Genomic DNA, 10,681 nt, shown 5'->3' on the forward strand with positions numbered 1-10,681 from the left:
AGAAGCTTCCTGAAAGACAAATCAGTTTAGCAGCACAAAATGGGATATAACCGACAGATTCTGTAATTATTAAAAAATACGTTAAATGCATCCTCTCAGTGGTTGGAAAGCAAAGCAGACTCTAGTCAAAAACAACCACAAAAGTTTCCTTCAGTAGGCATAAGCTTCATGAAGCTATGTAGAATCTTTTCTCCTGTTGACAGAATCACCAACTTTTACTCACAAATTAGCTCCCGGAGTGAAATATACCCAGAATATTTAATGGCACAGTGCCTATGTAGGCAAGTCATATTTAATGGTTTTAAACTAAAAGAGGGTAGATTCAGACTAGATATAAGGAAAAAATTTTTACAGTGAGGGTGGTGAAACACTGGAGCAGGTTACCCAGAGAGACTGTACATGCCCCATCCCTGGAAACATTCTATTCTAAAAGCAGTAATACTATAAAAGTAATGGTCTTCACGTGAAACTTCCAAAGCCTGCCATGCAAAGATCACTGCAGCTGGGAGCTTCCCATCTGTGTATTAGAAATGTGATTTAAGAGGTCACTAGTACACTAAAAAGGGGCCCCCTCTTGCCAGCATTAATGGAAAGTTTAGCCAAATGTTCTTTGTTTCTCTCATCACAATAAGATACCACCCCATAACTCTAATCAATAGCAATTACTTCATAGTTCTTCTTGCTTAATGGAGCAAAGCTGCTACTTCACAGAGCTCATCCTTAACTCAAGCTATTTTAATTATTATTCCCTTTGCTTTTCAGGGAAAAAGATCAAACTGAAATAATCAACTTGACCCTCTCTAGTATCTCTTCAAAGTGCTGACTGATCTCCTGTGAAAACAAACACAAAAGAAAATTGAAATAGGTACTTTTTATTTTAGAAAGCTTAAAGGCTGTAATTGCAAAATAGTAAAAAAAATAGAAAAACTGCCAACTAATTCCCAAGTACACACTTATACAGGAATATCCCCTTTAATCCACTTGGAAGCCAAAGCGTAGCAGAGAGAGAGACAAAGAACTTTCACTATTTTGAAAACTCATATATACATAGCTGACAAAACATGTTAGAACTAAAAAATAGAACTAGAGTTCATTGTCCACTTTCAGTATTCCTGAATTTTACTCACCATAGAATCTAATACAGAAATATGCAATTTTATCTTGACTAAATGAAATTCACAGGAGAGGAAACAGACTTGCTTATCCTCATAAGAACTTCAAACGCAATCTTCTTGAGGCCCTTTAATATCTCCAGAAGCTGATCAAGGCCTTTAGTTGAACTGTAGTTAAATTCAGACATGTGGGAAATTCTACAACTTTACAGCTGGAGTAATTCCAGCGCATAATTCCAAAAAGGAAAAAAGTCAATTCTGACAGAGTATTTTTTTTCAGATTATTTTGAATATGGCTTAGCTACACTCTTCCACATTCCTAATAATGAGTATTAAAAAAGGACTGTTTTTCCATATACATGGAAATGAGAAAGTCCAAATGCTGATGCAAGAGGTCTTTTTCAGCACAGCTCATCGTGATCAATATTTAGTTTGGATTAAGACAAGAAGGAGAAAAAAGTATCTTACTTCAATGTAAGAAAATACATTACAGTTATTTGGTGAAGCCTTATTAACTTCTTGACCTTGAAGAATGTAAATTGTAACACTCAGGTTTGTTACATAAAATAAATAATTTATAAAATGCAAATTTAATCTTATAGAAAAACAGTTAAAGCAAATATTTGTTCATGCACTCTCCTTAAGTCACCAGCTTAGGTTCATATCACAGATGTAACATTGGCAAAAGAGTATGGCTTTAAGATGGATAGCTAGCAGAAGAATTTCCTGACTGGTGTTTTTTTAACCCAATTTTTTTTTGTCTACTATAAACAACCTAGTGGTGCAGCAATTTTTGAAATGGTTGCCAAAATATTTATGGAGAATTTGGAATACAAAACTTAAAATACTTAGCTGTCTCACATATACAGACATTATGTGGAAGGCATTTTTATGTTAAAACCAGTATGACTAGATGGTAGAACTATTTCCTGGCTAATTTTATTAAATTCTCTTCACAGTGAAGTGATACATGCTACATTCCCAGGTAGACTAAACACTTACTACTGCATTGGATGAAAATTCTAATTAAAAAGGAATATATACAGTGTGTATGGAGTGCTATGAAATGAACATTTTGATACTGAGTTGATATTATTCTTCCATTGCCACATCATGTTGCAAACCAGTGCACAGTAATTTTAAAATTGAGGTAGGGAGATATTTGTTTGGTCAATGACTACAGTAGGATGAAGAAAAGGCTAGAATGCAGTGTCAAAATTCCTTTCATGGGCAAACAGGAAGCAATCTCATATCGTTAAAAAGATCTGTGGACATTGGCAAAAAATCAACTTTTTTAAATTTAAGACACTTCCCAAGACCAGGAACACATATTAAATCTATTCCTTCATCTTCTTTGATTATCGCATGCTGAATACAAAAAGACAGCCTGAAATTGCCGCAAGAGCTTCAGAAGGACCAACCCCTACAACACTGTATGGACTCACAGAGGGTTGTCCTGCAATATGCCCCAAAGATCCACAGGTGGGCTGCCTGAACTATGTACCAGTTGTCACATTCCAAGTCTTGTGCATAGGCAAAGCCCAAGCACACCTCTTTTTCTTAGCATTATTCAAATCTTAAAAGTCCAATTCTCATTAATCAAGAATTGTTACTGAAAAATAACAATACTGTTAGAATCCTTCTATACAGAAAAAGGCTCAATAATAGTGATATACCAGTTTGAACTGTTATTCACACACTGAGTTTCTATCCCCTTTCCTGATGCTCATTCTTGCATTGTTCTTTTGCATCCCAAGGCTTGTAGTTTCATTCTGGTTATGCTGGAGTGTTAAGGTGAATTGGCAGCATCTGAAGTTCCTTCAGCAGGACCAACAGGATCTTCATGCAAATGCGTTCTTCTCCCTCACCTTAGGATCCACTTGGAGTAATTTTTGTATTTGCTAATACACTTTTACACCTCTGCTTTATCATTGTCAATCTGTAGCTCCACAGTACTTCCAAATATTTCATATGGTGCCTTCTATGTATGTTGCATACTATTCTTTTTGTTACCTCTAAAGCCAGGTTTGTCAGATCTAATTCTGCACTTTAGCTGACTATTGGTGAGTATAGCCATGGGGTCTCCAGTGCTAAGCCTATATGCCATCTCTTACCATTCCCTGGCTGTACTCCTCCATGCGAACACCCTGCACCTTTAGCTTTCAAAGCCTCTGCTACCATACCAGGCCTGCATTTCTCTATACTGCTTTATGATCTTAGAGTCATAAATATCTCATTCTCTGCATAGAATAACTGCTTCTTACTGCTATCTGTATAAAACTGTGGTCATACAATAAAAAGATAAACAAAGGCAAAATTAGCCACAGACACCTGGTCTTTTAGAGAAATTGCTGTTACAGCTAAACCAAGCAAAGCTGCTGTCAGGTCAAGAAAAGTTCAGAGAGCAAGTTTGGCAGGCTTCTGTTCCAAGGCCTTGCAAATTCAGCACAATCCTGTGGCCCATTATCAGAAATGGCAATACTGCATTTCAAGTCCACATGACAGTGGTTACAGAGATCACCTACTTTTCAGTTTCATTCTGATGCAGAAAGAAATACAAATTTCTTAACACTCTGCCCTCTCTGTTTACCAAGTGCTGACGTTGTTGTATTTCTGGCCATAGACTACTTTTCACTCTCTATCAACAAAACTGGTGAATGATTTAAAGAGCTTTTATTAAATAATCAGTGTTAATCAGCCAGTAGGTGGAGCACAAAGCTTATGCACATGATGAAAACAAAGTATTACAGAAAGAACAATACACTGGGAATAGATTGGAAATGGATATAGATTTCCTTCCCGAGTTTCAATAGACAGATTAGCTTTTTCAAGGTAATTCAAAATGCTGAACCAAGATAACCGACTGTAATGTTTATTTTAAAATGCACATGGACAATTGCATTTCCAGAATGAACCAGATACCTGCAGACAGTAACATCACAGTAAAATGGTAAACACATTTTGCACTGAGCAGTAACAGCACGAAGTCTATAGTCCCCAGCAAAACTGACAGCTGGTATTTAGAAAGCAGTGTGTTATAGAAACATAAAATATGATATCCTATTCATTTGCATTAAGTATGTGCTTAGTCAGTAGCTTTTATTTCCAGAATACTGTTATTTAAACAAAATATCTGCCAGCTACTGCCCCAGAGAATACTTGATTCTTAATCTGATCTTGAAATTGCAACTTCATGTATCAGTGCGACAATAAAGAAATTGCTTTCTTGATGCTCAGGCAACTTGTAAAAACTGTAGGCTACGGTTTTTTGCTATGTTGAAGTACTGTTAACACAAAACTAACAAGCTTGGTCAGTACAGGAGATGCAAAGAAAAGGACAACACCAGGGGGATTGTAAAAGATCTAAGTTACTGAGACTTATTTCCAAAGCTATCCTTGCTCTTTCTGAGCAAGTGATGCTTTTGTCTTTTATTACTAAGCCAATTAACTGTGTACAGCTTGTAGAAGATGAGTATTTTTAATGCTGAAGGAGCTGCATTTTAGAAGCATTTTAGAAGTATTGACAACAAATCTACAGTAGACTGTCAGGGAAAATTTTATTACAAGTACATATAGAAAAGGTTGAAAACAGAAGACTGCAAGAACCTTGCATATGCAGGTCTCATTAGCATAAAAAGTCCTTTGGTACAACCTTGTTTAAAGGAGGCCTGCTGGTGGCCTCTGGAAAAAAAACCACAAAGAAAAACCCATAGAACAGTTTTCCTCCACAAAGCAACATGAAGAGAATGAACCTAATAAGATTTAACAAGATTAAAGAGAGAGCAGAAACTCTTCTGTATCTTCACTAGTGCTTCATCATAAAGGGAATTCACTGCTTTTACCTTTTTTAGTAGCAAATTTATAAACTTAAGGTTGACACAAAATTTGGTTAGGCTTGATCAACTTCATACAATTCTGCAAAGAAATGACAGTCCTGTAGATAAGAAGAGAGTGGTAGATATTGCCTATCTGGACTTTACTAAGGTATCTGTCTCCCCTATGATCATCATAAACGAGATGCTGCTGTACAGGCTGAATGAGCAGAGAGTGAGGCAGAATGTAAACGTTCTGAATGGTCAGGCCCAGAGGGTGCTGATTAGTGACACAAAGTCCTCGTGGAGGCCAGTACATAGTGGTGAACCCTGGAAGTTGGTACTGGGCCAAATCCTCTTAGAAAGATAGAATCATTTGGGTTAGAAAAGACCTCTAGGATCTTCAACTCCAACAACAAGCCCAGCATAGCCAAGTCCACCACTAAACCACATCTTGAAATATACCACATGCAACCACTCCAATACCTGACAACCATCTTCATGAAGAAAATTTTCCTAGTATCCAATCTAAACCTCCTCTGGTGCAATTTGAGGCCATTTCCTGTCACGCTGTAGCACTTGTTGCTTGAGAGAGAGGACCAACCTTGCTGCCAAGACGGTCAGTGGTATCCTGAACTGCTCTAGGCAAAACCTTGCCAGCATCCACAGGAAAATAATCCTTCCCCTCTGCTCAGCACTAGGCAGGCCACAGCTAAAGGACTGTGCCCAGCTCTGGACTCCTCAGTACAAGACAGACATGGACAGATTGGAGACAGTTCAATGAAGGGCCACAGAGATGATGAAGGAACTGGAGAATCTCTCTAGGAAGGCTGAAAGATCTGGGACTGTTCAGCCTGGAGAAGAGAAGGCTCAAAGGAATCTTCTTAAGTCTGTAAATACCTGGAAGAAAGGTGTAAAGAGGAGAGAGCCAGGCTGTGATGCCTACTGACAGGACCAAATTGAAACACAGAAGTTTCCATTGGAATATCAGGAAACACCTTTTTTTTTTTTTTTTTTTTTTTTTTTTTTTTTTTTTTTAAGGATGACAGCACTGACACAGATTTTTCTGAGAGGTTGTGGAGTCTCCATTCTTGGAGAAGCTCAGAAGCAATTCCTGGGCAACCAGCTCTACGTGATTCCTGGACAACCAGCTCCAGGTGGCCCTTCCTGGTGGAGGTGTTCAGCCAGATCAAGAGGTCCCTTCCAGCCTCAACCATTCTATGTGAAGGCTAGAGGTAGAAAATGGACTGCCACACTCCACAGTGCACTCATTCCTACTCTCCATCTAAAAAATACAAAATATACAAATTTTCTTTTGAAACCATACACCAGCAGTGCCAAGAATAACTCCTGATACATGCCTGTAAGCCTTGGCAGGGAGAATTTTGGGTGCTGCTGGATGAGAATGTGTAGCTTAAGAACATCATGCTACCCTTGAGAAACCATCATCATATTTAACACCTTAACATGTGTAAGAAATCTAATGGGATTTGACTCATATAGACTTGAGACATGACCTGAGGGTTGATCAATCAATTCCTACCTGCATAACTGCCAGGAAAAAATATTTAGATTCAAGGAACTTTATTTTCAAATTACTTTCCTGCACATATGCAGTGACTCTTAATTTTTACTTATATATGTCACAGCTTATAACGTCAAATGCACTTACTACCTTTATAACATTAAACAACTCACTGCTTTCCAGTTATTAGGAGAAAACTTGTTACCACAGACTTCTATTTGAACTGCTTATTGAGCTAATAATTATGCCATTCTCAATTACCACAAATTGAAATGTCTTCATTTTATAAATACCATACCTAATTTTTTAAGTGGCTCATCTGAGTATACTCTGGATTTATACTGTGTTTCTTAAGGCTACAATGAAATACATATGGAAATGTATTTATGTATCCATGAATATTACTTTAACTACACCAGTCTGTCAAAAATATGCAGGCTGTCTGGTACTTGCTTTTACATTAGAGTATAATATTTCAAGACCAGTAATACAATAAACAGTGTTCATCTGAGATGTGCAACATTGCAGTGGTTCTGTTCCAGAAAAAGAAACTAGGTATTTAATTTTTCAACTGAGACTCAGTTTATTATCTTTAAAGGTTGTGGGTCATACTCTGTCTTTAATTACTCAGAGGTGATTATATCTCCTCTTCCATTTTTCTTTTTATAAGAAAACATAAGTTGAGAGCACATACTGTCAGGCTAAAATATAAACAATATATACCACTATAGCATATGTTCATAACTTCATGAGTTATGAACATATGCTATAAGTAAACATTGTACAAGGGAAGTCATCAGATAAGGGAACTGTGGGGCATGAGCATTAATGAGTTAACAAGAGGCGGAGGAAGCTGGTCTGAGGGTGGGGGCTTGCAAGGAGGAACCCATCTGCCTCTCCAGTACACACAGCTGAGCCCCCTGTATGTGTGAGCACCACCTCCATGTGAAGGAAAACACCTCTATGCCCATTACACTACTCACAGCACTTCAGTGAGACATTCCAGTGCATAATTTACTTAATCCATTTGCCACAGAATATTTCATGGCTTTGCACTCTCATGTATGCAGAAGACAGACTATGCAAAGCTCTGTTTAAAATGTCACTACAAAATAAGTTTATTATAAGTATAATCCTGTACAAGAAAAATGTTGCTTTGTGTTTTATTGGGAAGTGGGAGCACAAAGCCCTGGCATGAAGGGGAGGCTGTGCAGCTGTTAGGCCATGCAGAAAGAAAAACACACACTTCAGAAGGCAACAGCTGCCTTCTGCTGGCCCACGCTGTGCAGCTGAGTGCACTTTTCATATCTCCGTCGAAGCTAATAAAACCCAGAACACCAGAAATTCACATCTGAGCCACAAGATGGAAGTGCTACTTACCTTTAGTTTACATGAGATGTGATTGCAGTGAGTTTCCAAAAATTAGTCAGTAAATCAGAATATTGCTCTTTTTATTTCATTTGTCCTATAGCAAGAAACTGGATTGGTGAAACTTCAGCTTAGATTCCTCTAGGCCAAAGCAGTGAGCTATTTATCAAAAGGAAGATGAAAATAGTAGAGATATATTCATCTGTCTCAAGGTTTTGATTCTTTTTGCTTTGGTTTTCTCTTTTTTTTTTTACAACCCTCCATTAAAGGAACCTTAGTTACTTGCCTTCTTCTTCTGTTTGTCTCCATCAAATATTTCATTGCCTTGCTCCGATGCATTTTTTGATCCTCTTTCAATGCCCGACGTTCTTCTTGTAAATCCTGTTCAAAATGAAATATTAAATCTCTACCCCTAGGACTGCGTTAAGGACAACAGAAACTGGAAGAAACAGCTCATTAAAAGATATAATAGCCTGTGTGATTGATCTTATATAGAGTAGACCCCTTAATTGTATGTTACAGTCATAACTGACTTTGCTTAGAGGCTTTGCACTCATCTTTCATGATACCACCAGCTGAAAAAACCCCACCTTTATTATGTTCATTTGAAGGACATTTTGTGTAGTTATCTAAACATAAGGATGCAGATATGAGAGGGAAAATGTTAAATAGTAAACACCCTAAAAGATTAGTTGTTTACACTGAGATTGATTAACATCACTAAATAAAAGCTCTCCACAGACCCAGATCAGACCTGTATCATGCCAGTAATTTAAGTAGCACTGTGCAGGCGGATCTTAAGACTTTGTTTCAGTAGTTCTTACTACTAAAATTCAAAAAACAAGAACCCACAAGTTAGGATGGAAAACAATATTCCTAGCGGCAAAATCTCCTAGAAAAGGGAAAACAAAACTCCGAAGTTGCTCGAGAAGTCAACTTTCCCACGGCAGTTTAAAACCCGCAATGTACAAGTTTTAATTTGAAGACGCCCCTGAGGCGGTCCCTGGCCGCGGGGCAGGGCAGGGCTGGGACATCTCCGCCCGGCCCCGCCGCCGCCCCACACGGGCCCCGCGCAGCCCCGCGGCCCCGGCCCCCCTTCGCAGGGCTCGGCCGGCCCGAGAAACGCCCGCCCCGGCGGTCGGGCACCGCCTCGGGAAGGATACACAGGGACGCTCCGCCGCCCTCCCGCGCGGTCCTGCGGGACCCCGGAGAGGAGCTGCCCCCGCGCCGCCCCGCCGGCCTTCCCGCCGAGCTCCATGCAGCGCCGGGCCCGCTCCGCCGCCAGCGCCGGGCCCGCTCCGCGCGTCCTGCCGGCCTCGTAGCAACCGGCGACGCCGCTTCCTTCGCAACCGGGCGGGGCCGCGGGGGGGTTCGGCTGCCGCAGCATTCGCTGCCTGCGGGGCTGGCGCAGGGACAGGGCGGGCCGGGACCCGCCTCGGCCGGCAGGTCGTTCCCGGTGTCCGTGCAGGGGCCGGAGCCACGCGTGGGGATCGCTCCGCGCTCTCCCCGCGGGCCCGGCCGGACACCCGGCCTGGGACGGTGCTTGGCTCCTCTCGCTGGACTTCCCATCCTCTGCAGCGCTGTAAACCGCGGGATGACCTTTAAGAGCCCCAAACACACACGGGGTGCGGGCGAACGCGTTCTGGTGGGCAAACACCGCCCCGGTGTTTGCAGAGCTCTTTGTGTTCCTCTTAGGCCTGTTGGAGACTTGGAGTTAACCCCATAAACTTTTTTTTTTTTTTAATTTTTTTTGGTTTTAACCACAGGATGCAGAAATAACAAAAACAACCACCAAAAGATGTTTTGTGCATCAGTTGATGCACAAAATTATGACTCTTACAGAAAAATATTAAAAAGTCCATAAATATAGTTACACAAAGAAAAAAAAAAAAAGAAAACAAAAGACCCCCACCAGTTTGTTCTTAAGACTGCAAATTTTTTTTTTTTTTTTTTTTTTTTTTTTTTTTTTTTTTTTTTTTAAGCAAAGCAGGGTGTGTAGTCTTGGGATATTGCCCTGCCTTGGATGAGCTGTCAGCAACAGGCTAAATGCCTTGGTGATTTCCTGGCGAGACATTTCTTGGCTGATGTATTTGAGCTTAAACCAGTTCTTCCTTTTTATATTTTTTTTTCACTGTGCAGCTGTTTTATGTCTTTGACTAGGAAGGTAAAAACTAGTATTCTGCATTTGTAAAATACTTTTCTGCACAGACCCCTCCCCAGTATTTGTAGCACAGTTTGGGAAGTGGGTATTGCTGTTACCATTTTACAGTCAAGACCAGTGGTGGTCAGGTTGACAAATGTGTTTAATGTTTATAGTATCCCAGTTACTGCCTTTGAGAAGATGACCCTAAAATGGAAGTCTAGTTCAGAAAATTAACCCCAAATTCACCATTTCTTTGCCCCATCTGCTCTGTTATGTTTCAGAAGGGGGAAAAGTGGTTGTGAATTTACCACTGTGTGCTTTTCAACTCACACAGACATTTAAAATCCCAGTTTGCCTGATAAAATGCACTGTTTCACTTAGGATGCAGTAGAAGGCTTTATCAGGTTGGAAAACAGAGTCACCCAAGCAGAACTGAGGCAGAGCTGGGAAACTGCAGAATTTGGGCCCATGTCACATCTAGGAAGATTGAAGGCTATGGTCAACTCATGCCACTGACAGATTTTGAGCTTCCTTAGATTTACTGAAAATTTTCAACTAATACAGTGCCACTTGCAGCGCTTCACCTTAAGATACCTTTTGCGATTCAGAACGTATTCAGTGTTTATATATATTTCTGTCTTTCCCTTGTTTATTTTTTATTAAGTCTTCGTAGTCCTCCTTTATGGTTATTGGATAATTTCTCTTCATGAGTAACCTCACA

General features: G+C 40.0%; 1 protein-coding gene across 3 annotated transcripts in view; it reads right to left on the reverse strand.

Annotated features, from left to right (window-relative positions):
• The window catches only part of CEP126 (centrosomal protein 126), a 53,555-nt gene extending 44,198 nt beyond the window's left edge, over positions 1 to 9,357 (reverse strand). For all 3 annotated transcript variants that reach the window (XR_010356443.1, XR_010356442.1, XM_064409437.1), the window contains exons 1-2: positions 8,981 to 9,357; positions 8,104 to 8,229 (exon numbers count right to left, since the gene is read on the reverse strand). Coding sequence is in view for 1 of the 3 variants with exons in the window: in XM_064409437.1 (XP_064265507.1) it covers positions 8,104 to 8,229; positions 8,981 to 9,204 (350 nt within the window). In the remaining 2 variants the exon portion in view is untranslated. The remainder of the gene's footprint in view (positions 1 to 8,103; positions 8,230 to 8,980) is intronic.
• Positions 9,358 to 10,681: the final 1,324 nt, after the last annotated feature.

Source organism: Passer domesticus, chromosome 2 (assembly GCF_036417665.1).
Source record: "Passer domesticus isolate bPasDom1 chromosome 2, bPasDom1.hap1, whole genome shotgun sequence".
NCBI classification, from domain to species: Eukaryota; Metazoa; Chordata; class Aves; order Passeriformes; family Passeridae; genus Passer; species Passer domesticus.